This window comes from Penicillium coprophilum (assembly GCF_028826855.1).
Source record: "Penicillium coprophilum strain IBT 35676 chromosome Unknown utg000001l_segment0_segment0, whole genome shotgun sequence".
In the NCBI taxonomy this organism is placed as follows: domain Eukaryota; kingdom Fungi; phylum Ascomycota; class Eurotiomycetes; order Eurotiales; family Aspergillaceae; genus Penicillium; species Penicillium coprophilum.
In genome coordinates this window covers 2,515,491-2,541,676 of record NW_026622720.1, presented here as the reverse complement: position 1 = coordinate 2,541,676, position 26,186 = coordinate 2,515,491, and the positions used below count along the sequence as shown (strand labels likewise).

At 46.7% G+C, this 26,186-nt stretch overlaps 11 protein-coding genes across 11 annotated transcripts; 4 read left to right on the top strand and 7 right to left on the bottom strand.

The window, feature by feature from the left end:
• Positions 1-927: 927 nt before the first annotated feature.
• Positions 928-1,418, bottom strand: N7500_000964 (Dabb family protein; the record flags this gene model as incomplete). The annotated part of the gene is made up of 3 exons (XM_056672110.1): positions 928-1,083; positions 1,148-1,258; positions 1,353-1,418. 3 exons carry the CDS (start codon positions 1,416-1,418, stop codon positions 928-930), a joined length of 333 nt encoding a protein of 110 aa, XP_056537683.1.
• A 959-nt stretch (positions 1,419-2,377) lies between these two features.
• Positions 2,378-2,605, top strand: N7500_000963 (Tetratricopeptide-like helical; the record flags this gene model as incomplete). Its single annotated transcript, XM_056672109.1, has 1 exon — positions 2,378-2,605. One exon carries the CDS (start codon positions 2,378-2,380, stop codon positions 2,603-2,605), a length of 228 nt encoding a protein of 75 aa, XP_056537682.1.
• A 1,376-nt stretch (positions 2,606-3,981) lies between these two features.
• On the bottom strand, positions 3,982-5,036 carry N7500_000962 (uncharacterized protein; the record flags this gene model as incomplete). The annotated part of the gene is made up of 3 exons (XM_056672108.1): positions 3,982-4,595; positions 4,660-4,903; positions 4,968-5,036. The coding sequence occupies 3 exons, from the start codon at positions 5,034-5,036 to the stop codon at positions 3,982-3,984; spliced, it is 927 nt and encodes a 308-aa protein (XP_056537681.1).
• A 476-nt stretch (positions 5,037-5,512) lies between these two features.
• N7500_000961 (aldehyde dehydrogenase family protein) lies at positions 5,513-7,048 on the bottom strand (the record flags this gene model as incomplete). The annotated part of the gene is made up of 3 exons (XM_056672107.1): positions 5,513-5,626; positions 5,686-6,570; positions 6,632-7,048. 3 exons carry the CDS (start codon positions 7,046-7,048, stop codon positions 5,513-5,515), a joined length of 1,416 nt encoding a protein of 471 aa, XP_056537680.1.
• Positions 7,049-7,235: 187 nt separating this feature from the next.
• N7500_000960 (DUF323 domain protein) lies at positions 7,236-10,061 on the bottom strand (the record flags this gene model as incomplete). Its single annotated transcript, XM_056672106.1, has 7 exons — positions 7,236-7,302; positions 7,352-7,433; positions 7,487-7,722; positions 7,774-8,671; positions 8,732-8,947; positions 9,006-9,685; positions 9,763-10,061. 7 exons carry the CDS (start codon positions 10,059-10,061, stop codon positions 7,236-7,238), a joined length of 2,478 nt encoding a protein of 825 aa, XP_056537679.1.
• An 898-nt stretch (positions 10,062-10,959) lies between these two features.
• On the top strand, positions 10,960-11,766 carry N7500_000959 (uncharacterized protein; the record flags this gene model as incomplete). Its single annotated transcript, XM_056672105.1, has 1 exon — positions 10,960-11,766. One exon carries the CDS (start codon positions 10,960-10,962, stop codon positions 11,764-11,766), a length of 807 nt encoding a protein of 268 aa, XP_056537678.1.
• Positions 11,767-12,767: 1,001 nt separating this feature from the next.
• On the top strand, positions 12,768-14,168 carry N7500_000958 (uncharacterized protein; the record flags this gene model as incomplete). Its single annotated transcript, XM_056672104.1, has 1 exon — positions 12,768-14,168. One exon carries the CDS (start codon positions 12,768-12,770, stop codon positions 14,166-14,168), a length of 1,401 nt encoding a protein of 466 aa, XP_056537677.1.
• An 883-nt stretch (positions 14,169-15,051) lies between these two features.
• Positions 15,052-16,974, bottom strand: N7500_000957 (inorganic phosphate transporter; the record flags this gene model as incomplete). The annotated part of the gene is made up of 3 exons (XM_056672103.1): positions 15,052-15,344; positions 15,405-16,835; positions 16,896-16,974. The coding sequence occupies 3 exons, from the start codon at positions 16,972-16,974 to the stop codon at positions 15,052-15,054; spliced, it is 1,803 nt and encodes a 600-aa protein (XP_056537676.1).
• Positions 16,975-18,456: 1,482 nt separating this feature from the next.
• N7500_000956 (uncharacterized protein) lies at positions 18,457-19,695 on the bottom strand (the record flags this gene model as incomplete). Its single annotated transcript, XM_056672102.1, has 3 exons — positions 18,457-18,856; positions 19,039-19,463; positions 19,519-19,695. 3 exons carry the CDS (start codon positions 19,693-19,695, stop codon positions 18,457-18,459), a joined length of 1,002 nt encoding a protein of 333 aa, XP_056537675.1.
• Positions 19,696-20,173: 478 nt separating this feature from the next.
• On the top strand, positions 20,174-21,950 carry N7500_000955 (cytochrome P450; the record flags this gene model as incomplete). The annotated part of the gene is made up of 6 exons (XM_056672101.1): positions 20,174-20,399; positions 20,449-20,534; positions 20,588-21,349; positions 21,409-21,510; positions 21,574-21,702; positions 21,765-21,950. The coding sequence occupies 6 exons, from the start codon at positions 20,174-20,176 to the stop codon at positions 21,948-21,950; spliced, it is 1,491 nt and encodes a 496-aa protein (XP_056537674.1).
• Positions 21,951-21,986: 36 nt separating this feature from the next.
• On the bottom strand, positions 21,987-25,322 carry N7500_000954 (ATPase P-type K/Mg/Cd/Cu/Zn/Na/Ca/Na/H-transporter; the record flags this gene model as incomplete). Its single annotated transcript, XM_056672100.1, has 4 exons — positions 21,987-22,272; positions 22,323-22,705; positions 22,771-25,215; positions 25,266-25,322. The coding sequence occupies 4 exons, from the start codon at positions 25,320-25,322 to the stop codon at positions 21,987-21,989; spliced, it is 3,171 nt and encodes a 1,056-aa protein (XP_056537673.1).
• Positions 25,323-26,186: the final 864 nt, after the last annotated feature.

Genomic DNA, 26,186 nt, shown 5'->3' with positions numbered 1-26,186 from the left:
GCACAAATTCTACACTGTACGCATTTTAATATCGTCGATTTAAGATTTAGCTTATAAAAAAGGCTAATTCAAGCTATTTTATACCATGGTCACTCTACGCCAGGTATAATTGATGTTGAGTGTCTCATCTGGGCCAACGGAATCGAGCCCTAACTTGAATGGGAACTGCAAGGATAGAAAAACCTCAAACCCTTTAGTTCGAGTGAAAATATTAGTAGTTTCAACGTGCGTATTACTACGAGAACCCGAGTTAAGCGTTCGGTGGATCCTAACTTACTCTAGGTATCCAACGTATATAATTCTGGGAAATGTGAAACCCATGAAAGAGCACCAAGCTCGGGGTTGGTATGCGTAGCAGTCCACAATGCAAGGTCCTTCTAGATCGGGAGTTTCCAGTCAACGGACCCAATGGCTACCCAAGTGCAAAACACATATTATTGGTGTATTGGCCAGTTCCGATCAAATGATTCCCGAACCGGAAGCTTGGCTTACATTCCTGACGTTTGAACTGGCTGGCAAATAGGGGCTACATATTTCGCCCGGGAATGTATTTCCGTGCGTCGAGGATATAGTTTTGTTGGATATTCGTATACGCAGGGCAGGTCACTATACGGACACAAACCTTTTTGATGTATTTGTACTGGGGGGTGAATAGGAAGGTTAAGAATCCTATCATGTTGATATGCACAAATACGAACTTTTGGATTGTCGCAGAATACATGGTCAAGTTTGATGGCTGTAGCAATTGATATACGTTTACTATGACTAGAAAGAATATAACTACATAAAAAGCCTGATAGTGTATGTATGTACGCATGCGCGTATCTTGAGCCGGTTTCCATTCTTTCACAGCATCTACAAAAATCCAAACCCTATATACTTTTCGACTAGCAGATATTTTGACACCCGGAAGAGGAACTCATAGCTTCAGAGAATTTTATCACTAAAGTCAATGACTTGGGCTTTCTCAATGAGGCCATCAAGAGACTTGACGAATCCTAGATGAGTCGGATCGCTCTTTACATAGTAGTCTCGGTCTGCAGCACTTGTAAACTCCATGACAAATGCGTGTGTAATCCCACGCTATCCTGGATTAGTAAAATTACACTCGAAGTTTTCTGTTCTCTGTGATGCCAGAAAAGCTTACCTGAATGCCTTCGGGAGAGTTGTCCTTCCCGCCAGATGCGGATTTGATATAGGGCTTTTGTGAGGTGGGGTGGACACAATTGTCTTTCAGTGCAAGCATACGCTCGCAGACCTATTGAGGGCAATTGTCAATATTGATTGAAAGCAGTTTCTGGCTCATGATCACATTCATATATGACGAATTGAGATCTTGTGATTATGCGTACGTCTTGGATGACTTCAGCAGCCAGACCTGCTTTGAATTGGAACAGAACAATGTGGGTAATGGACATGCTGAATGCTTCTTGTGTATATGATATTTCCCTTGGAGAGTCAAAGGACCATGTCAGGAGCGGGGTAGGATATTCGGATCACATGATCGGAGATATTTCCAGCTGGCAGAGGATCGCATTCTCTAGACGATGAGAATGAGTGACTGAGGACAGAAGAGAGACAGAGATTTGTGACCAGTACGATAGGTAAACATGATGCCAAAGGCACTAGCACCTTAACTGTTGTGTAACGGCTTACGAACTTAGATCCATCGAGCATATCCGCTTCTATGTGGCCACCGGAGCGAGTCAAGATTTAGCCTAACAAGCTTGCATATATACTGGAGTATAAGAGTAGCCAAAGAATAATAATTGGCGCCGCTAGGCAAAAAGAAGGCTATACCAAGATAGGGGTACAGGGGTACCGAGATCCAGGCACAAGCTTAGATATATATAGAACAAATTATCATTTGCCATGATGCAACGTAGTGGGGGCAAATGAGTAGGGAGGAGCTTATTGGATTAGATGGGGAGAGCGTCCGCAGCCTTTGGGTGAATGCTTGTATAAGATCATACACGCAGTTTGGACTCTGACTCCGGATTGAGGTTGGACAATGAAAGTTGTCACTTGTAGGATATATCCGATGATCAAATAAGAATTCCCCTAGCAATGGATTTTCGAGGCCAGACCTTTTCGGTGGACCTCACTCGAAATACTGTGTGAAGGGAACATGATCAATATTGGATGGCCTTGGCGCTTTGCTGAAATCCGTGCCTAATTAAGACTAATTTGTTCTGTATTTGAGAGGGCGTCAACAGATATCCATCCTCTCACTACAAAGAGACTTTGATCAAATTAGCATTCTAATATCTTCACTCGTTGGAATTGCCTATATGAGGCTTAAGCGTGTTAGAATCTGGCTGGAATAGTATACATCAAGCCGTTAGTAGCTGGCAACAGTGATGCTTTAGCTACAAAGATGCTTCGCGCCATTGTCAACATGAGCCGAGGTGTATCTGAAATGCAGGGGCATCTCGCTCGGGCATTATGGTTTCTCGGGATCTCGGGGCGACAACTGGGTAACGCCGTTTCTGCTAAACAGCTCAAAGTTGAAGCTCTAAGTGAGCGCAATGAGCTCAGTGAAAATTTTGATCTGTCTGAGGATGATCACTGCTTCGAGGGTTTGATTAGATGGATGCTCTGGTAAATATTGCCTGTGCAGTGAGCTTTACATTATCGATGTAGTTTTTTCACTCTGGATCTCTGAAATATATTTTCGCTCTATCGACTTCATTTTACACAGGTTGACCACAATTCTGTCTCTGTCTGTTTTTACTGTTTCATAGGTACACCCAATTTGAATAGAATGAATACATCTACTGAATATAATGACCTCTCTTTTTCCAAAAATCCCACCACTTCCAGTGTTTCTAGCCCATTCTCCCCAGAAACGTCATGTCGTAAAAATATCGAATCAATCGGGCAAGCCCTCTATATAAGAGAAAGCGTGGTTATTATATAGATTTGGCAAACACATCATGTTGCGTTTGAAGTTTCTATGTGCCACGGCCAGCATCACTAAAAAAGAATCATCATGCAGAAAGATTCCCTACCTAGGGCAAAAGAACAAAAAGATTGACCGACGCAGGGATCGAACCTGCAATCTCTTGATTCGTAGTCAAGCGCCTTGCCATTGGGCCAGCCGGCCGTGCTGTTGGATGGTTGACCCAAATGTGTGCTATAAGCGAAGGCAAAGTGGGACTAGACCTAAATGCGGGTTGCCGCTCGCCAGGGTTCATATATTTGGTCGCAATAGATGGGGCCCATTAAGCCCAATTAACACCAAGGACAGCAAAACATTTTGAAAAATTAATCACACTATGTTTGATCCCAGTAATGAGCACTTGTATTGTAGTAATATTTTATCATCTAAATATAAAATTTATGAGTACTAAGCTAAATTACTTATCATGTCAAACTATACGAGAAAACGCGTTGATTAAGAATAGTTTAAATTACCAAAATTTGCTACGAAGCGTACTCCGTACTCACTCCCACATTGATCTGATATATACGTATATCCAGTATTAAAATATCAATACTGAGCATTTTTCGCAATATCACGACCTTTACTGGTCAAACTTTTCTTAAAATTGATTTCTAAATTGAAATAGCGATTTTGAGCTTATACACTGAATTTTAGACTCTAAAAAGATAGTAGGAGGCTAGGATACAGTGATTAGAAGAGCCAAGATCCCGTTAATGGGCTATGATGGCCTATTATGGGTCCCCATATGTAGATAGCCCATCATAGCCCATAGCGCACTGCGGGTTGGGCCATGGGGCCCCATTTATGGACTTTACGGAATGCTAGGATTGAGTAAGCACCCAATAGTTGTCAAGATATATCTTGTTTGGATCTATATTTTCAAGCGATAAAGTCTACGCCCTATGCATAACATGACAAGCGGCAAGAACGGCCCGCCGAGGAAGGCCTCACCATGAACCTCGGTGCGGGTAGAATCACCATGAAAGTCCATCTTAGAACTAGTGCTATAGATCTTGATTTGCTCAGGTTAATATCTAGAGTACCGGCAGCTTCTCGCCGTCTCCATACCAGACACGCCCTCTCCGAATGATTAGGCCCTCTTGCCCAACAGTCCATTCACCTCCTTCCCTGATGGCACCTTTCTTAGGCCAATACTCATTTTCCAATCTCTGATTAATCTCACCAATTTTATCGATCAACAGCTTGACGCGCAAATGATCAACTGTCTCTGTGCCATCTGATCCCTTGAACGTAAAGCCGTCATGGGAGATGAACCTTGCGATAGTGAGATGTGCCGAGGGAAAAATATAACGCGAAGCCACAGGGACTTTGGCCTGTCGGACCATGTCAAAGACATCTTGACGGAGGTGATGATATGTGTATTGCTCGTTATTGCTGCTAGGCTCCGCTCCTAGGCACTCGCCAGCAGCCGGAACAAAGCTGAGCGCCAGTGCGGCCGAATCAAAGCTTACCATAGGCTTGATGAGACGTGTAGCATGGCTGCGTGGGTACGCTGCAATATCTGCAGGCGTGACGTCTTTGGATGAGAGGAGTGTCTGAACAAGGTCTTCGATTTGCTCTTCCGTTAGAGAATGAGCGGCTTCCAAGACAGTGATGTGAAGGTTTTCAGGTGGCATGAGCCAGAGTGCTAGAGCCACGCATGTTAAGAAATCAATAACTAGAAGGGAATATCTGTATAATGGTGAACTTACAGGGGAAAATGGGTTTCAACTCATTTTGAATAAAGGATATCAGGTCGCGAACTTGAGGCGAGGGTCTGGCCCAGATGACAAGACAGTTTCGAGGATCGACAAATCCGTCTTCCTTTTCGGGACCATCAAGCCGCTTCAGAATCTGGTCAAGGGACCAGCCAGGAAAGCTGTCGGCTAGGATCAGTGCACTTTGCTGGCTATTACGAGTTGTTCGGTGGTTTTCGTATCGAGATTGTATTATTGCCTATTATTGTAACGGGAACGGGTCAAAGATCTGATATTACAGCAAAATTCTGGCATCCACTTACCGGATCGTGATTTGCCTCCACAATCAAAGACTGGAAGGGGTTGTCCTCTGACATTGGGACTGACGACATGACAAGGGCCTTGAGATCTGATAGAATTTTCGCTTCAGCGTTGAAATTACGGATGAAGCGAGTTACGGTGTTGGGAGCATTGCAGTTTATAAATACATTTATCATTTCAATGATAATCAAACCTTGCTAAAACAGGCTAAAACAGGCTAAGATAGCCGGAACGACAAAACCTGCCAGTTGGTTGCATGGAAAAGGTTGAGCCCGAGCAAAAAAAGCAGTGGGATTGTTGATATCCATATTTTGAAGTACCCTTTGTATGTGTTTCCCATAGAAAACGCACATTTTGCATTGAACTACAACTATGTAGCAGTTCTTAGTTCTTGCATTCAACCCGTGCGGCCCAACTACCGAGAAGTCGGGCCGCGCGTAGAGCCGAGTATACTCTGTGTTACCCGTGGACTCATTAATGCGGAATAGTAATCTATGGAATACCTTCTATCAACGGATCAATTGCAATTTATATCACATGCACTTGTTTATTTGGGGTAATCCTTGATGTGGTGGCTCTTCAGTTTAACAAACTGCTCAAACCCGAATCGACTAAGGGTGACACCTCGGCCAGAGTTCTTCCAGCCTGTCCAGGCAAGGTCCTATAGGGTACTTCAGTTAGCAAAGGGCGACAATAATAAATGGAAAGAGCCACACTTACGGGGCTAGGGTAGTCAGATCGGTTGACGAAGACGGTACCAGCCTCAACATGTTCAACCAGCTTTTCGGCTGCCGCAACGTCCTTGCTCCAAACACTGGCAGTAAGACCGAAGTCGCTATCGTTCATGAGACGAATGGCCTCGTCGTCACCAGAGACCTTCATAACAGGAATCACAGGTCCAAAGGTTTCATCCTTCATCACAGACATATCATGATTAACCCCGGTCAGAAGTGTAGGCTTGACGTAATTTCCATTGGGAGGGAGGTTCTCAAAGGTCTCATTGGAAGGAGTCTCGTTCTTCGCACCCTTCTTCACCGCATCCTCGATCTGCGCAAGAATAGCCTCCTTCGCGCGAGTAGAGACAACAGGTCCGATTTGGGTCTTGGGATCGGAAGGCTCGCCGACACGGTAGTTGCTCAGGACCTTCTTCACCTCACCAATGAAACCATCGTAGACCTTCTCGTGGACATAGACACGTTCGATCGCACAGCAGCTTTGTCCACTATTGAATATAGCACCATCTACAACTTCCTCGGCAGCCCAGGCAAGATCCACATCATCTCGCACGTAGGCCGGGTCCTTGCCACCAAGTTCGAGACCAACATTCACAATTCGATCAGATGCTGCCTTTTGCACTGCCAGGCCACCAGCTTCGGAACCTGTAAAACAGATATGGTTCACTAGTGGCGATCGCACCAATGTCTCAATGAATGTAAAAGATCCGCAGTGGAAGAATTGAAGCACATTTTCGGGAAGACCAGCCTCGGCAAAGGCAGAGGCAAATTGCTCGACGATTGTTGGAGTCTGGGGGGAGGGCTTAAGGATAACGGCGTTTCCAGCAAGAATAGCGGGAATCAAGCTGTTGACAAGGGTGAGGTAGGGGTACTTTATGTTAGCTTGTCAGCAGGCTGTACGTATACTAATGTCTTGACAAGATTGGACTCACGTTCCACGGGAAGATGATCAACGCCACGCCGACAGGTGAACGCTTGATATACCGTCTGAACCCCTTCTCCTCCTCTCCGGGCACAATTCCTTGCTCGCCTAGCACGGAGGTGCTGATACGAGTCAAGTAACGACTACGCTTGATGGCGGTCGCCACTTCGACACCAGTATAGGCGATGGGCCGGCCCATCTGCTCGGTAATCTCACGTGCCAATTCATCCTGCTTCTTTTCCAAGATATCAAGAGCACGTTCCACAATTTTCTGTCTTTGCTCCAAAGTTGTGGACTGTGAGAATGACCAGAAAGCTGCTTGAGCGTCCACGGGAATCTGTTTCAACTCCTCCGGTGAGACACCGGTGCGGGTGACAACAGGCTCATTGGTGGCGGGGGAGATAGTCTTAATAGTTTCCAACGACATAATGCAAGGTTATTCAAGATGAAGAGAAGAGGAATTGAAGATGTTGGGGAAGGGATGAGGGGCAGTCACGTTACACCCCCCACAGGTTATCTCTTATCGCGACAATGAGGTCATCCATGGATTGTCAACACTCCACTTGGCGCACCCGTGGATATCTCCAGGGGCTCATTTATACATTGCTCAATCTCTATAGATCTCTAACTAGACGTGCACCCGCCCATGTATAACGGTAGTTATGCTGATACCAATTGACACTAAAATGTGTTAGTCCAAGAATATCATGGGGCTTATTATAACACTCACAAAGTAGTCCGGCCAGCAATACGAGGGAGAGTAGCCCAGGAGCCCCCGAGAACGATGTTGTGTTTACCATCAAAGAAGTCCGCTATAGATATCAATCAGTTGAGGCTCGGCGTCGATGCTCAAGGTATCACTTACATGTGTATCCAGGGTAGATGTCCATAGGTTTGAAGCCATCATGCGGCATCAATGGTGTGCTAGTCCATTCCCAAACACCTCCCATTTCGCCCTGGCCGGCCAAATGATCCCCGTTGGGTGTGACAGGAACAGGGTGCCAGTTTTTGAAACCAACATTACACCCGGTAAGATCACGGAAAACAGTCTGATCAGTAGAGCTGGGCTTGCTATCATTGGCAAACCCATTGACCCCATTACTATTCATGAGTTAGCTTCTCCTACATGGAGACAACAATTTTTTTCCATACCTGGAGCCATCCGTAATTTGATGGCTTTTGAGTTGGTCCGAGTAGTGATATATGCTTCTAGTCTCTTCAAACGTGGGGATCCTGCATTGCATGTACTTTGCATAGCTAGCTACTTCATCGTAGGAAGCAATCAATGGCCAGTCTTGTGCGACTTGAAGGGCCACAGGTCCGAACATAGTTCGAACTGCAAAGTCCTCCAGAGGAAATGCCGCAGTATTGGAGCTCGAACCGGCGGAGGCGCCTGAGGAGCCAATGCCCTTGGAAATAGGCTTGTCTTGACCCGGGCATGACAGCCAGGACGTGGGATACGTTTGAATTCCCTTGGCATGCAGGTACTTGGCATATTCACCATTGGTGATGGGTCTGGCTTGAGCTTCAAAGGCATGCACAGTGACCTCTCTTTGGGGCTTCTCGTTGTCCCATCCAAACGATTGATTTGGCATGACTTCATTGTTGGAGTCATCCAATCCAATTTTGATTGTCTGGCGTGGAATGCTAAACCACTTGTTTGGCTTTTCGTCTCTCTTCGCCTGGTGACTCATTTGCTCAAAATTCGGGCGATCAACTCCTGTGGGAGGAAGAGTTTTATCACTCTGAAGTAGCATATAGAGGAAAGTCTCGAGATGCATCGCTTCATGCTCATACCCAATCCAAAGAGCCTCCCCAAGAGCGCGGTCTTCTGACGCATATCCCTCTTGTAGGATCGAACGTGCACGATTCCGCACTCTATCTTGGTAGTCAAGAATTTCGTCCAAAGGCGGCCATTCGTCGGGGATTTTGCTGTGGGAATGGCATTGCTGTGGATCTTCGACGTCTGGGTCAATGCCGCGCTCAAAGATGAGTCTATAATGACTAGGCTCAGTGGGCTCTTCCTGCAAAGCCCGTGCGAGATGAATATCTGGGTGCCAGCATGATTAGCGTTGAATATGATAAGCAACTTTGAACATTGGAGACACACCAAAAAATGTCGGAATGTGGCCAAGATAAAATACTAGCTCATTTCGGAGTTTGATGGGCTTGGACAAAAGCTCCTCGCGAGGGACCATGGTTTTAGTCGCGAGATCCCATGCAGTCCATAGAGACTGGAAGTTCTCGATGCTCGGGATCGGTTGGGCTGCATATTTCGAAGGTTTCAGAGACACATCAAGCGCAGCGGGCGATAGGAGATGGAGATCTATTGGAGAAAAGTAAGCAGCCTGCGGCGACGATCCAGCCAAAATTTCTGGACTCACGATAATCATCTGTCGAGTTCCCAAATTCAACTTGGGAAATGAGGTTTGCATTGCGCCACAACTCATCTCGTTCTTTGCGACCGTACTTCCATGCCTCTTCAAAGATGAGCTTTTCTCCTTTGAGAATATTGATCCCATTGATGACCACGTCAACTTTCGGAGCATAAAATGCTTGATGCCGACCCTCATGTGTATCATATTCCGTCAAGATCTCCCATTCTTCAGGTTTGAAAGCCTCGAACCCAAGAACCGTATTGGCATGCTGGAGGCCATTCTCATAGAATTGGCGAGTAATGCCTTTGGCATCGTTATAGGCCCTAAACACCTTGTCCGCGTTTTTGCACGCATCCAATCCAATCAGCATGAAATCGGATGGGCCCAAGAGCTTAGAAAAACCACCAAGAAATTCCGCAGCACCTGAAGGACTAAAATTGCCCATGGATGATCCCATAGACAAGACCACTGTGGGTCGCTTCCGATTTTCTGGCCTTTTCAGCCAGCCGACAGCATCATCGTACGTTCCATGGAGACCATGGAAACCTACGTGGATGAAGCTCCCAGGTGAGATTTCGGAGAATGTTCTCTGTAACTCTACCAATGAAAGGTCCAAAGCATAATAGTCTACTTTCTTTTCGGTCCGTTCACACTCCCGAAGTAGAATCTCGATCTTGCGCAAGTTCCTGAAAAATAATTGTCAGAATGGACAAGATCATCCAGTCGCGGGAAGCGACGGTTGCGGCGTTCAGGGATCACAGACCCACTGCCGAGCTCCACCAACTGTGCATTTTCCGGAATGCGTGCAACTATCCTCTTCGCATGTTTGGTCAAAATTTCGATCTCCGTGTTGGTAAGATAGTATTCATCCAAGTAGGTGATCTCTTCGAAGAGCTTCAATCCCTTGGCGTCGTAAAGGAGAAGAGTAGGGAATGTGCGAGGTTTGCCTGCTGGCGGGTCCAGGTTCTTGTAGATATCATCGACTAGAGAGAATTCCATGTCATCTCGATGGATATTCACAATCTCTACCGTATCGACATTTCTGAGTGCGGTAGGCGACATGACTGAGGGGGTGTGTCAGTTGAGAAGCGAGCGCAGTAAATAAAAAGGCAGGGACTGGTCTTGGGCAAGTAAAAGTGGAAAACATCGGGAATGAATTCCAAACCTTTGAAGGGATCCGTACCTGACCAGCCTTCCAAGGTACCAAATCTCTATGACAAATTATTAGAGAACAGCAAGAGCGGGTATGCACTGTAGTTGATATGACGACGCGGTCTATAGAAAAGGCGGGAAAAGAGGGAAATATCTGCTTTCTTGGTAGGCGCGCTATGCAGACTTTATAAATGTAATTTAAGGTGCATATTGGCCTCTAACCCGGTTTTGTCTTGCTGAGTGTGTTTGCAACAGGACCCCCGCAAGTCTAGATTCATGGCCTGATCGTGTAAGCGGCTTGTTGCGGAAATATCCGTAGTTTCAAATTGGACAAATCAGAATAGACCAACAGTTGACTCATCCTAGCTATGCTCAAAGCTGATGCCGAGTATTCCACTTTGCGGTTGCATCTTGCCAGTGGAAGTGCTGTAGATGGGGATTCATGATGTCATCGGTATGCGTTTGTCGCTTTTGTAAAGTTTGCTCGGTTTGTCTATTGTGTTTGCTTGGTTTGCCTGTTTGCAACTTTTGCTTGGTTTGCCCAAGATTTGCCAGTCTTTGTTTAGTACATAAGATTGAGACAAAGCATTGCTTTATTTCAAAGCAAAATAAATACCTCTTAGTCTATTCACAATAAAATTGTTGCCAAAGAAACAACGATCTCTTTCACCGGTGTGAAGTTTTCCTTGGAAGCCACCCCGGCAATTCCTCGACAGACGGGTATATAAAGTCTGAGAGAACCATCTTAAAAAAAAACCCCCCATTCATCAGCTTGACAACATCACAACAGAGTTATCCCATTGCAGTTATGGCTAGCATTTTTCGACGTCTCCGTAAGATCAACAAGTCCCGACGGTCCGCCCCCAAGGACTACGTTGACCTTGACCAAGGGGGCCACGAAAAGACCGAGCTAGAACAAGCATTGTCTAGAGCCATCAATGCAGTGCATGATCTTCAGGCGCGTCTTGTAGAGCACGATTTGATGCTCGCACACACTATCTCAAGTAACCCAACTCTCGTTACTCCCCTTTTCCAGCTTGATTCCCAATTTCAATCTAACATTCTTAGAACAGTTTCACCCTCAAAGATAATGTCAACATCTATCAATGATATCTGGCTCTGTTCATACAGTAGTTCATTACTGTTAGGCGCAGAAGAGCGGTGGCAACAAGGTGACCCAGAGCTTGCAATAGAGCTTGCCTCACGGGTCATTAGCCATAACCCCTTTTTGTGCGAACTTGATGAGATGCGGTGCCGGCTCTTTATCGCTGCCGTTCAACACTCTCTTTGTCAGTATGAAGAGTCCATGACGAGCCTAGAACCAGTGGTACAGATGAACATGTGTTATGCCGTCTTAAACAACCCAGAGTCTAGCATCATCGCGGGGATTACTTATTTTATCAAAGGTGCGAATCTCATGAAATTTGAAAGGTTCCCAGAGGCTTACTGGTCGCTTTCGCAAGCACTGGACATACCAGGCTACAGCGAAAAGGCCCGTGAGCTTCAAAGGGAGGCCATCATTGGATTTACCCGCATAGAGGCCGCTGAGTTTGATCACTCAGCAGCAGCATCTACTCACGCATTACTAGACTGGGAATATAGCGACTCATCTTGAAAATACAACCGATTTCTGAGGTACAGAATGTATTGTTTGATTTGGTGTCGCTCCTTCGGTAATTCCTCTGGTTCGTTCATTGATACATGACTCTCGCGATACGCAGTTAGGTTCTTGAATTAGTCCCGAGAATGTTAGATTGAAATTGGGAATCAAGTTGGAAAGGGGGAATAGCGAGAGTTGGGTTACTTGAGGGGCGTGGGAGGGTATGAAGTTCGGAGCTGCTGGGTATCGTACATGGGTGCGTTTCGAGCTTATCGATTTAGATAGATTGGCCCAAACAACATTGTTTCATGGGAATATCCTGTTGTGATAATCTCAGGCTGATGAATAATGCTTCCGCAAAAAAATATTCCAATCAACAATTTCCACAATTTCATCCTTCAGGTTCGAGTAAATTGTAATCAACTAAACTTAGTCTAGGTGATTTGCCATGGCTGTCCACCAGCCACAGTTTCTTTCTAAAGTACAAAGTATCTATGTCTTGACCGAGTCAAAAACAACATCTCTAGGGCTACATATGAACTAGTGGAGAATACTCAGTACTACATAGCCATGAGAATGACCGTTGATTTATTACTCGGCATATACAAGTTAAGTCAGTCGTTAAGACAAAGCAAGCCGAATGATAGAATCCGCTCGTTTCGGTTTCAGCGAGGTTAACAATGGGATTGAGAGAAACAAAGGAAAGAACGACATAGGTCTCGGTATCCCTGGAGACAACTGGCTTTGTCCCAAATTTGTCTTGATCAAATGCCTTTGAACGCGTTTGTTGTCCTTCTTGTCGACGCGTCAATGAAGTACATAAAAGCCACTTTTTCTCGCTTGACTGCTATCTCCCTTCACCAACCTCCCCAAATACGTATCAATATTCTCTTCGGTCTCTTTTATCTGAAGTATCTGCGGATTGCATGTTTAGCAGCAATCGTTTCATATCGTATTTGACAAATTACCAAGATCCACCCCCAAGGCCCTATTCGAGATAAGCCGGTCTTTCGATCATGTCCAACAACACACTCCAGACGAGCAATTATGAGGGCTCCTGTCAGACCAAACCTCCCCTCTCTTCTCAAGACGAGCAGGCGCTCATACAGGAAGCCCGCGCTTTACGGGAAGAAAAGCTCAAGAATCTTGCAAGTATCATCAAGAAAATGTCCATCGAGCTAACTACTGGAGACATCTCCCATGTGTACCACCGGGTTGAGGTTGGGTCTTATCTCTTACCAGCCTCGAACTTCATTGGCAACCAAAATGCTGCCGAAGCCGAAGTTATGGTCAAGCTCGCCATGCAAGCTGCAGATAGATCCCGAAATCCCCTTCTCGTTGCTAAGTGCGAGTTTTGGATGGGTCGGGTTGAGTTTCTGCGCGGAAACATGAGCAAAGCTCATCAGCACTTTGTGAAAGCGAACCCTTGCGCCATGGATCCGAGAGAGGGCGTCGAATGCCAGGACCTGAGTTTCTTCCTGGATGTCACCAGGCATGGAATCAGTGAGTATACTCGGGCTGCAAGACTTCGTGCTCATGACGAGGCTATCTTGTCCCAAGTGAAATTTGATAAGACTGAAAACAACTCTGTCTCGACCGAAACCAAACGCAAGCGACCATTGAGGACTTGGAAGGGGGCTCTCGTCAAATTACAACTACCTTTGATTAAGCAACGTCCGCTTATTAAAATCAGAAAACCCCGATGTAAGGTGCCGATTCAACGGAAGGTGGACGATAGGCATCTGCAGCAAGGAATCGACAACGAGACGAGCTCGCATAATCAGGTTCTTGGAAAGGTCCTTGCAGAAGAGCTTGGGTACGAGTCTTGGGGCGATTCTGATAATGACACCGACACTGACACCGATACCGACTCTGAGGATGAGTTCGAAGATGAACACAGCGGAGGCCCTACAGATAGTACAGATGGCACTGGAGGTGTCAACACAGATGGTGCCACAGGTGACAAGTCAGCAAATACTCCAAGCGTACCCGATGAACTCGAGCAATCAGAGCCCTCCACTAAGCCGACCACAGATCCAGCTAAAGTTTCGACTGATCAAGCTGCGTACGAAATGCCCGAAGCGGGATCGGCCCGGGCCCGGTTCAGACAAGAATGTTTTCAGATGGGCCTCACGTCAGCACTCAATGGAGAACCTTACGAACGACCCAAAGAACCATTTGTGTTTGGAATCCCTCACGAACCGACAAAGCAGACCCAGTTCCGGCTCGGGTTTTTCAAAGTCGGCTTGGCAAAACGCAGTCGCCCAATGACCATTTTTCCGAAACAGGATGGTGAGATCACTATTTCTCCCGAGGAGTGGAAATCTATCGAACAGGATGCTCGTCGGAAGATTGTCACTTATGATTACTTGCAAAGAGAAAGACATGAGCTGCTCAAGGTTGCCGAGGAGATGTAAGTTGGGAACTATGAATCACAGACTACCCAGAATATGTAACTGCATGTGACAATATATGTATGAATCGTTTCAATGTTTTTTGCCCCTTCTTTCGGTCCTAATTTATGTATTGTACCAAATAAAGCAGTGGAGCCCATAAAGCAACAACGCATTTTTGTAATGTCTAGAGAAGGAACAATGTAGCGCTTTCGTTTCTAGCCCTAAGAAAGGTTGAAGACAAAGATTGATTCATAATGTCAAATATGGCTCACTCTTTCATCAATTGGCTCAAGTGGCTGAACAGTTTCCTGGTCTAGCGGTTATGATTTTCCGTTAACAAATGCGACTAGCAGATGTTCCGGAAAGGTTCTGGGTTCGATTCCCAGGGAAACTATTTTTTGCCCCTTCTAATTTTTTTTGCCTCTAATTTTTGGTTGGACGAATTGACATGGCTCCCTTAATTTTTCACTCTTGGCCCTATGATTAAAAGTTGGATGTTACCAATTAAGCCTCTACTTGCCTTCTTTCTGCTGTCTACTCTGTACTGATGTTGTTCAAAACCGAGAAGGGCGAGAAAATACCATAAAACCAGAAATCCAAACAGAAAATCTGAACAAGCCACTGAAGACACATAATAGGATCACATAACCGGCCAATCATTCTTGCTGGTCTTGCAAGGTAAACTTAGAATTATCAATTGGTACTCATTAGTCTCAAGCGAATGTCTTCTATTTCCAACCATAGTGCCATATGAGCCACTACTAATTGTTGAATGGATCGTGAATGATCGAGTCTGATTTGACTGTTCAGAATCTAAATTGGTATTTCCAAAAGTGTAATTAAGTAAAATATGCGCGCTATTCAAAAATTTTCAAAGGGGAATCAAAAATGTCAAAACAAATGCCTAAACAGTGAGGAAATGAGGAGCGTTGAGAATCAAGCCCATCAGACATCCACCAAGGGTACCAGCGATGGGAATGGTCATGATCCAAGCAAACAACAAGAGACCGACACGCTGGAAGTTGACGGCCTTGATAGTTCCGTTGCAAAGTCCAACACCGACGGTGGCACCAGTGATGCACATCGAGGTGGAAACGGGCAGGGAAAACTGTGAGAAGACCAGCACCGTAATGGCGGCGCCCATCTCCATGGATGATCCACGGGACGGTGAGTGGTAGGTGATCTTGTTACCCATGACTAAGAGGAAAGTTAGTAAAAATGAAGATTGAAAAAATGGTAAAAGGAAGGAGGGCCTACCTTTCATGATGTTGTATCCGTAAGTGCAGAGACCGATGGAGATGCAAATGGCCAGAACAGCAAGCTGCCAGACAGGCACGGGAGACTTGGAGGCAGCGGGGGTACCAGTGGACCAAGCGGAGTAGATAGCAGCCCAGGGGCCGACAGAGTTTCCGATATCGTTGGCGCCGTGGGCGAAAGAAGCAGTGCAAGCGGTGATGATCTGGATGAAGGAGTATGTGTGCTCGACCTCGTTGGGGTATTTGACGGCGTTGGCATAGACACGCTTCATGCGCTCACCCTCGGGAGTACCCTCGTTACCACTCTGGGCAGTGTGGATGTCGTAGTGGAAACCGTAAAGCAGACCGACAGTAATGATGGCGGGGAGACGCTTGATCATGCGCTTCATGTTGCGGATCTCATAGATCTCACCGGGGCCCATGGGGTTGTCGCGGAGAAGACGCATGGCCCAGCCGATGGGACCACGGCTTTTAAGGAGCTTGGCGTTGTGACGTGCCTCAGACTGGGCCATGAGCTCGCGGTAGGTGGGCTGATTGGCCTCGAGCTTCTCGACGGATCGCTCCTCTGTAGAGCTAGGGATGGAGGCAGCACCGACCTTGGGCTCCTTCTCATCAATGGGCAGGTGAGGCTCATACTCCTCGGGATCATCTTGCACGACAGCGTAGTTGGGGACCTTGGAGACCTCAGAATCTGTGGGAACGGGACGGCTGAAGAGCAGAGGGCCCTGGATAATCATCCACCATTTCACGCTGGGGTCCTTCTTGATCACGCGGGAGTGGAGGAAAGGAACAAAGAAGATGGCAGACAAAAGGCAGACACCACCGCCAGTGCCCATAGTGACAGCAGCCACATACCAACCGGGCTTCTTGTTCAGGCCCAGGTTAGGCGAGCCCTTGTACACAATGGAAAGTGTGCAGATGGTGGCGGCAACCAGGAAGAAGAAAGGAGCACTCCAGACGGCCCAGGCGATAGGGTTTCTCCGCACGTGCACGGTGTATTTGATCAACATGAAGATAATAGCAGCAAAGCAACCGGAAATGACAGGAGCCATGCCGAGACCAGCAAAGATGGCACCGAGACCCTTGCCGTTGTTCCAGCCCCACTGAACCTGGGAAGCGCCAACAGTTGCAACACCGACACCGGCGACAGCAGAAATAAGGGAGTATGTAGAGGAGACGTGGGCGGAGTTCTTGGTACACCACATCACCCATGAGGAGGCAGCGGCAAGGGCACATGTGAAGGCGAGCATTTGAACACCGGCATTATCTTTGAAAGCTGAGTTGGGAATGATACCGTTCTTGATAGTATCAGCGGTACGGGCACCGACAGCGACAGCTCCGACGAATTCGAAGATGGTACCGAGGATCATAGCCTGGCGGTAGGAGATGGAACGGGAGGAGACACTTGTAGCCCAAGAATTGGCAACATCGTCTGTGAAACATGCAATGGTTAATCGAAGTCAATGAGTAAGAACATAAGGGAAACACTCACTTGCACCGTTGTTGAATGCATCAAGCATTGCAAACAACGTGCCGATGGCAAAGATATAATCGTACTGGTGAAGATACATCTTGATAGGTGATATCAAGAGTCAAGACAAAGCTTAGTATCAAGTGAAAGCTTAGTACTGGACTTTGGCGCTGATACAGAAGAGAAACAAAGGCCAAGGAGAGAAGACTGCCTTTTTATGTATGCATGGAAGATTCTAATATGGCCCCTCTATCCTCTGCACGATAGGCCCTGTGGCAAGTATCCTAGGACAACTTCCCATTTGGGAAATTCTGGCCACACGTGCTTGTCCTACTCGCAATGGGAGCCCATCAATCGACCCTCGTGGGCTTGGCGAAAAGTAAATGCAACAAGGCCTAGCCAAGGCAGCTCGTTTCCGCAAGCTTGTGGTCTCAAGCAAATTGAATCTCTTGGCAAGTATCAGGGCGGAACTTTTGACATTGACACACCATGGAAGGGATCCAGATTAGGTGTAGATTCAGTGGAATTCAAGTGACGATGAGCTCTGATTGGCTCCAATGGCAACCATTGGACAGTTGCGGCTCTTGGCGGGTGTGGAGGCGCACGGCCCGCCTCTACCTATGAGAGTACAGCAAGTCCACACGTGGGTGTATAAGAGGTCCATCCCCAGACCTCCATCCCATGGCTTGTTGCTATTCTGGAAAATCTCTCTTATTATCTTGCTTACAGGATTCCCCCGTGGATCGGGTGCCCCGAGGCGAGCGCACGTGCCCTCCAGAGTACGCTTGACTGAGTGGGAAACTGTTATCTCAAAGCCAGGAATTGGTGGCGACGAAAGACTGGAGAAGTGGTCCAGATGAACCCCCAGGCTGGTTCGCCGGATCCAGGGTTTTGGCCCGAAACGGCCAAAATCCTGAAGCAACAGAACGACTTGCCCACGTGCCATATACATAGTATACATCGGACATCTGCCCAGGTGGAAGTCGACTGATACATTTAATAATATAAAACAACTGCGGGAATTTTCGTTGGCCCCACTCATTAGGGGCGTTCGAGTTCAGTTTTCCGATCTAGTCAATTTAGCCTGGGCTCGCATGACCACCAAGTTTGTCGAAAGAACGAATCAATTGCACTAATCTATCCCCGAGGAGGCTTCTTGGGCAAAATTTACGAAAGCTATATTGTTTCTGTCTAGTCAGTACTTGCTTTTTGCAAAGTTACTCGCCGAAAACCGTATGATCTAGTAGTGTGCCTCAACCCGGTTCGCTAAATGGATAACATCCATGAGGCAACAGGCTGACCTCAAGCATACCATTTTCTTTTACCGCATTGGATTCTGGCAAACTATTTTCGAGACGAAAAGAGCTAGGGTTCAGATGGCAACCCCGAGTGATACAAACAGCCTTACAGAAAAAGTGAACTGTACAGTCACTCGTTGACCAGTTCTCAGAATGGCGGAAAAAATTGCAGGGCATTGTTTCTTAGGGTCCACCAGAGTGTAGTATTCATTTCTTTCCCTCTGACTATGGACTCAGTAGGAAACATGCAAGAAGAGTTCACCAACCCTATAACGAAAATTTGTCTACCGGAACGAAGGCTTCCCAACACCCACGCGAGCCGTATCCTCGACTTGAACCTTCCCATCCTTGACACCCCAAAGCGTCTCCTGGCTCCGATTTGTCCCCCAGTCTACATCAAATGTTGCCTGATGAATATGATGCTCGTCGGATATAAGATGCTTTGCCGACCTCGAAATCGTCTGAAGGCCAATCGTCCTAGTTTGATCCGAATCACTATGATTCATCGTCGATCGCTTTCTACTCCAGAACCCGAACAAAGCTCGTAACGCTGGGAGAGAAAGAGCGATGATGGCGGCACTGGTCTCTGTGGTAGACCACACCATCACGACAGAGAAATACCACGTTGCGTCCTCCGGGTGTCGGAGGGCGACAATCATGGACACCATTCGGAGAATCGAAGTTCTATATTCTGTAAGTTAATAGACAGTGACCGGAAAAACCGAAAGTACTTACACAACCGCACTAAGGATATCGACATTAGCAATCTTATTTCGTTGTCTGCCTCAGAAAAAAAGAAGAGAACTTACAATACTCCCACGCAAAGTACAAGCGCTAAACCCAACTTTCTGACTAGCGTTGCTTACAGTGAGAATATAATGTTGATTGGTAACAGCAGGACAAGCAAATCACAGGCTATAGTCAGTCCAGACGTCGAAATAAAAACAGTCACCGAGCCCATGCATTTACCTTCTGCGCCACCCCACAGAGCAGCGAGAGGAATACACTGCAGAGCAACAATAAGTGTCTGCGCCACATACACAAACGTCACAAAAGCGAAAGAAATACGGAGATAGAGGATAAACCGCGGCATTTGGTTGAGACGAGCATAAAAGGCAATCCCGGAGACGCGACACAACCACAAATTGAACATATACACGAGTTGAGCCCCAACAAGCCACTTATACATGTGCACTAGTGTTTCTGGGTCGTTCATCAATGCCGCGAGATGCTGACCAGAGCCATAATGGATGACCATTATTGAAAGCCCCAAGACTATCCAGCTGACCAACTAGATGAATGTTAACTCTGCATGAGCTAAGTGATCGGACGCTAAGCATCTTTACCTGTGCAATCACGATTGTGAGGTCATCCCACCCTAGTTCATGGATCAGATATCCCCGAGCATACAGGCGAACAAGAACGACAAGCAGTGAAAGCGTGGTCACGACGACCATGCCAATAATTGCTGGTTGGCGGCGATCCTCGGCCAGAAAGACTGCCGAATATTCGGAAGAGGACATTTTGCTCAACAGGATAGTTCACGAATGGTTTGCATTTTCTGAAATCTACCAAGGGAAACAGATGTCATCAGGCAGACCCCCTGGCATGCCTAGTCCAACTACATACATACTAACTTGTAACCGACTTGTCTAAGGCTTCGCCCCAGAGAAAGTGCACAATTATCTCCAGCCCGGAATCTTGGTAATATATCCAGCTAACGAATCAGATCATCGTGATATCATAGGACTATCACCGATATGTGCTAGCGCCTATATCCGTCAACGCTAATGCATGTTGCTTTCACTATTCCAGCTTAGATTAATGCAAGACGGCAGAGAATTGTGCAAAGGTATGTATCTTCAGGAGAAGTGAATAGGAGATTTCATTCTGAATGGTCTGTGTCAAGAGTTCAATTGCATTCAGTCCCCACACGCAAATCTTCCCAGAAATAAAACCTCATCCCTTCCATACGAGAACCTGTGTACGTTGTCAATTGCAATGGTTCCTCCCCTTGTGTCCGGGATGCTGGCATTGTTCACTTTGAGTAAATTTTGTGTCTTAATAATCATTTTGTTCATCGTACGAGCGACTATTCGCAAATATTGGACGCCGATCCGAGACATCCCAGGTCCGTTCTTGGCTTCTTTTTCGAAACTATGGCTAGTCTACCATTTGTGGAAAGGTCATGGCGAGAAAGAGCTTATTGATCTACACAAGAAGCACGGTAAGTTTATCCCTCATCTCTTAATCTCATGTTTTAACAAGTGCAACAGGGGATTTCGTTCGCATTGCGGAGAATGAAGTCAGTGTCTCTCACCCGGACGCAGTAAAGCAGCTTCTCCACGCAAACATAGCGAAAGTGTGTACTGGCCCCATCTTAAACACAACTGATAATAATTATCATATCAAAAGGGCTCATGGTACTCAATCTTCAGTCTACCGGACTACCATTATGTGAATCAGATGTCTGAACTGAACCCAAAACGGCACATCGAAAAGTCGCGCAACATAGCCGCCGGATTTGCACTATCAAACATCATCAAGTCCGAGCCACATGTGGACAAAATCCTCCACTGTCTCAAAGAACGCCTCGATGGATTAATCAAAAGCAACGAGGCGGTAGAATTCGACAAATGGTTCAGTTTCTTTGCCTTCGACGTGTTGGGCGAAGTAACATTTTCGAAATCCTTCGGATTCGTGGAAACAGGTACAGACATCAGAAACGCGGTTGCAAATACTAAAGCCCTGGCCCTCTACATCGCAGTCATGGGTCATTATACCTGGATACATAACCTGACGCTGGGAAACCCGCTTCTGAGTCGCATTGGCATCCAGCCTTCATCGCATATCTTCGATACCTGTCTTGCCGCTATAGACGCGCGCAAGAAGAATCCTGAAAAAGGAAATGATATGATGCAGCGCTGGCTGGATGTTCGGGCTAAGTATCCTGATCGCATGGCTGAGAACGAGATATTTGCCGCGGCTGTTGCGAATATCGGGGCTGGGGCCGATACTGTTAGTGCCACGGCTCAAGCATTTATTTATTACCTACTGCGTCATCCACATTATCTGCAGCGATTGCGTGACGAGATTGATGCTGCTCAGGCTCGGGGTGAACTATCGCCCATGGTGCAGTATAATGAAGCGCAGAAGCTCCCGTTTCTTCAGGCTTGTGTTAGTTGCTACTTGTTAACAGTCAGGTCCAAGTGTCTTTGGCTAACTCTCCTCAACAGTTGAAAGAAACGTACCGGTTCCACTCTGCTGCTGTTGGTGGCCTTCCCCGAGTCGTGCCACAAGGTGGGATGACCATAGCCGGCATATATTTCCCCGAAGGAGTAAGATGAACTGCACGGACTCTTTACACATTGACGTTTGATTTAATGCTGTTTTTATTTTAGGTGGTTCTCAGTATAAATACCTGGGTCTTTCACCGTAATCCACAGATCTTCGGCGAGGACTGCGACAGCTTCAATCCAGACCGCTGGCTTCAAACGGACACCAGTTATATCGACTCATTTTTGATTCATGTGCGCATTTGATAACGTCCGCACAATCGTTCGAATCATATGAACTAACATATCTATCACAGTGGGGAGCCGGGTACAACCAATGCCCCGGTCGCAATCTTGCCCAATTTGAGCTACTCAAACTAATGACAACCCTGATAAGGGATTATGATATTGAGCAAGTGGATGCTGAAAAAGAGTGGGTATTCAAAAGCCAATTTACGGCTATTCCATCTGGATGGCCATGCAAGATTCAAAGACGCTCGTGAGGTGGATTGAGAAATTAAGAAAGGAAGGAGAATAAATCACCGACGACGCAAGCGATCCCATAGCCTCCCCATACCTGCCATTGGTTTCTCAACGACGACAGTAGGAACAGCCTGCAAAATGAACCCGATGGGAATTGATATTGCACCAAGAACGACGGAATATGCCCATTGATCGCCAGTCAACTTCGTGATTGAGAATGCCCGCCCGCCGACGAACATAATCAGGATTTGAGCGCCCATCATAACGAAGGTGATTGCTATGAAGAGCCAGTTGTGATGGATCCCTTCGATGAGGTTAAATGATCGTTCAATTTGTCGATTGCTGTATTGGGGTTAGTAGGTCATAAAGATCCAATGGAAGTTTCAACATACTTGTACATGTTAAATATCTGCATCCAGACATAGGTGTTAAAAACAGCTGTTTGTAGCTGTGATGTTTCAAGAGCAGTGTGATAGGAAAAGATAGAAGAGCCCGCAAAGTACAGGACCAGTGTTACTACCATCTGATATACAGACTGGCCAATGATCATCTTCCACATGGTAGGGGTAATCAAAGGTGTAGATGTTGGTTCGGGTTTGCGGTCAAGGATCCGACGTGGAGGAGGGTCCGTTGCTAGCGCTAGAGCTGCTAGAGTGTCTTGAAAGAGGTTTACCCACATGAGCTGGACTGGTGTCAGAACTGACTCCTGTGATGAGTTGGCTACTGCAGAGACAAATGCTAAGCCCACTGAGGTGAAGGTTATGGTGATTTGGAACTGGAAAAAGGATGTTAGATCGACCTAGCCATCGATAAGCCGTGCTGGCAGAGCCCGTTGCTTACCTGTAAAAATTTCTTAACGGCATCGCCAACTGCTCTCCCCCACATGATAGCTTTGACAATCGAAGAAAACGTATCATCCAGCAAGACAATAGAAGAAGCCTCACGAGCAATCTCAGTGCCAGATATTCCCATTGAGAATCCAATATCCGCAGCTGCAAGGGCAGGAGCATCGTTGGTACCGTCTCCAGTAACAGCGACGACTCTCCCAAGATCCTTCAGACGTTGAACCAGAACCCGTTTATCATCTGGGCGAGATCGAGCGAGAACCTTGAGGCGTAGAACTAGCTCCCTCTGCTGTGATTCATTCAGCGCACGGAATTCATCGCCTTCCATCACAAGATCATCTGAACTGCTGATAATCCCACATTCTTCTGCAATAGCTCTTGCTGTTAGAAGGTTGTCACCGGTCACCATGCGCACAGTGAGACCCGCTTTATGGCTGGTATCCACAGCGCCCCAAGCATCGGCCCGGAGAGGGTCTTGTAGACCCAGAAGTCCTTGGAAAGTAAGCCCTTTCATCAGATTATCGAAGTCGACAGTTTCCTCCTCACCCCTATAGGGCAGATCTTCTACATCACGGAAGCAAATCGCAATTGTGCGCAAGGATCGGGAGGCATATTGAGAAATCTCTTGGAGTATCTGATCAGTTCCATCCTGTGTGATAGGAGTGGTGTCAAGCCCTTGCATAGGCTGTGCAATCGTGGTCAAGCATTTCTCAAGGAGAATCTCAGGAGCACCTTTCACATATAGTCGATACAGCCCGCTAGGTAGTCTTACAACTGTGACCATGTATTTGCGAGAAGAATCGAAAGGCAAAAGATCTACAACTTCTGCACTAGCTCGATCGTAGTCAAGCTGACCTTGCTCAAGATAGTCCTGGGAGAATCTAAGTAAGGCAGCCTCTGTTTGAGATCCAAGGAACTGCCGACGTCCGTCACATTGACTTTCAACTGCAGCTGAGTTGATCGCGATAGATTGCCTCAAAAGCAACCTCGATTGAGCCGAGAGGCGGCTCATGCATTTTGCAACAGATGAGAACGTTTGTTCCTCCAACACATTCGGATTACTGGCTCGATCAGTAAATTGTAAGTTATCACCGAAAAATCCAGCGACAACAGTCATTTCATTTTGTGTCAGGGTTCCCGTCTTGTCTGAACAGATATCCGTGGCTTGTCCCATTGTTTCACATGCTCGGAGCTGTCGAACCAAGTTGTTATCCCTCATCATTCGGGTAGTGGCAAATGACAATGCAAGTGTAACTGCCAAGGGAAGTCCTTCAGGGACCGCGATCACAACGACAGTCAAGGCTAGAATGAAAACATTCAGAAACAATTGTCCTTTTTCAGAGGCAGACTCGGTGCTGTTCCGGAGACCGACGCAGAATCTGATAAACAAGATTACGAAGAGCACAAGTGCCGCAAGTGCACCGAAGCGGGCGATGTTTTTTGCAAGAGTGCTGAGCCGTACTTGAAGCGGAGTGAACCCTGGATCGGTGTCGAGAGAGAGGAGTATTCTGCCGTAGCTTGATTTTGTGCCCGTAGCCAAAACGAGGTATGCACCGGCTCCTTCCACAACCTTGGTATGAGAGAAGATGAAGGAGTCGATCTCATGAGAGTCATCAGGACGAGTCGCATCGATAGCGGTTTTATCGACCGGACGCGACTCGCCAGTTGCCGAGGACTCATCGCATTTGACTTGATGACCTCTTATCAATACTCCATCTGCAGGCACGATATCTCCAGGACTGATGTGGACAATATCACCAACAACAACCTCGGAGATGGGGATCTCATGAATTCTTGCAGATCGAAGGACCCAAACATTGCGATCCTGCTGTTTCTTGTTGAGTTTCCGGAACTTGTACTCCTTTTGATAGTCATTTGCAGCACCGGCGAGGGTAATGACTACGATCGCGACGAGGATGGCAACCCCCTCCACCCATTCAACGGGCGGGTTGTTGGGAGTGTGTTTGGTCCCGAATGTCTGGTACAGCCCCAAAGCCAGCGAGATAATAGCAGCCCCAGTTAGAAGGAATAAGACGTGGTCATTGTAGGCTGACCACATCAATGACAGGAAGCTCGGGGATGGTTTTATGGGTAGACGATTGTCCCCGAAGAATTTCCTTCTGTCGACGAATGCATCGTGATCAAGCTCTGTCCGGATTCGAAGCTCAGGGAGAACAGCTTTTTCTGTTGGTATAGTGCTTGTAGCACTTGCAGTGACATTCACAGGAGCATCCAGGTAGGTCTCGTCTATGCTTAGACCAGAGAGGACGTCGGTTCGTAGTTGTTCCTCCAAACCTTTTACCCCACCGAGGGCATGGAGCCCCTGGACATCTTTGGACTGTACGAGATCACTTAATGAGTCGGGATCTAGAGCGAAAATCGAGAAATCTGACCAAGTCGGTTGGGCAGATTGTTCCGTGGCACGTTTTGATCGCGGATCCTTCTGGTATCAGTGACACGCATTGTTGGCTTCAGCATCGATAGACTTACCATCCGCGACCAAAAAGTAGACACATGAGACCTATTGGCCTTCGAGGCTGGCATCATTTTATGTAGAATGTCATAGGGAGAGAATTATTAGATGGATAAAATGAGGAAGGAACATTGAAGTGCGCTGCACAGATGTGTTTCGAAATACAAATACGCGTAAAAAGGGGGGAAATGTAAAATACAGGCGTATCTTGGGAGTTTTGAATGTGAAAACGTACTAACGTACGTGTATGTTGTGGTTATCCATTGAGTAGATCTATTATTAATTGAGAATAGACAACACCGGCCGGCTTTTGCGAGTGTATTTTTAGACGCTTTTAGAAAATCCTTTCGGTTCGGTTTCACGGACAGAAGAGGTGGGAAAAAGCATGCATTATATATGCACACGACTTTTCTAGTCAAGACAATTGATGTAATGAGACGGGATATCAGGTATAACAGTCCGGTGGGAAAGGTTCTTCGTTCAAATTAGATACCACCGCTATATTGGCCACGCCCAATGTCGATATGTCAATTTGAGCTCAGATAGCAACAGCTAGGGACGATATCATTTATATCACAGGGGCACGCATCACAGATCATTCATTTAGTCATAAATATGGAGTCTTCCCCTTTGGGTAGTGATTCTGACTAGTCATGCCGATGGTCGACAAACTCCCGGCCTCATTCTCCATGCGACCAACAACCAAATTTCACCCAAAGACAGGCAACTAATCTTACAGGGCTGTGCTATCTTTTGTGCTCCCCAAGCGAAAGTCCCACACATCACACAAGAAGATTATTGACAGTTTCAAGTCTTGGCAAGGAGGCTGTGCAAGACAGAAGACCATGTCAATGCCCGAGGCTGGCTGAATCCCCTCAACCCAACTGGTTCATAAGAGGTGCATCGGCGCTAAATATCCGTGACAATTGGTCACTGAT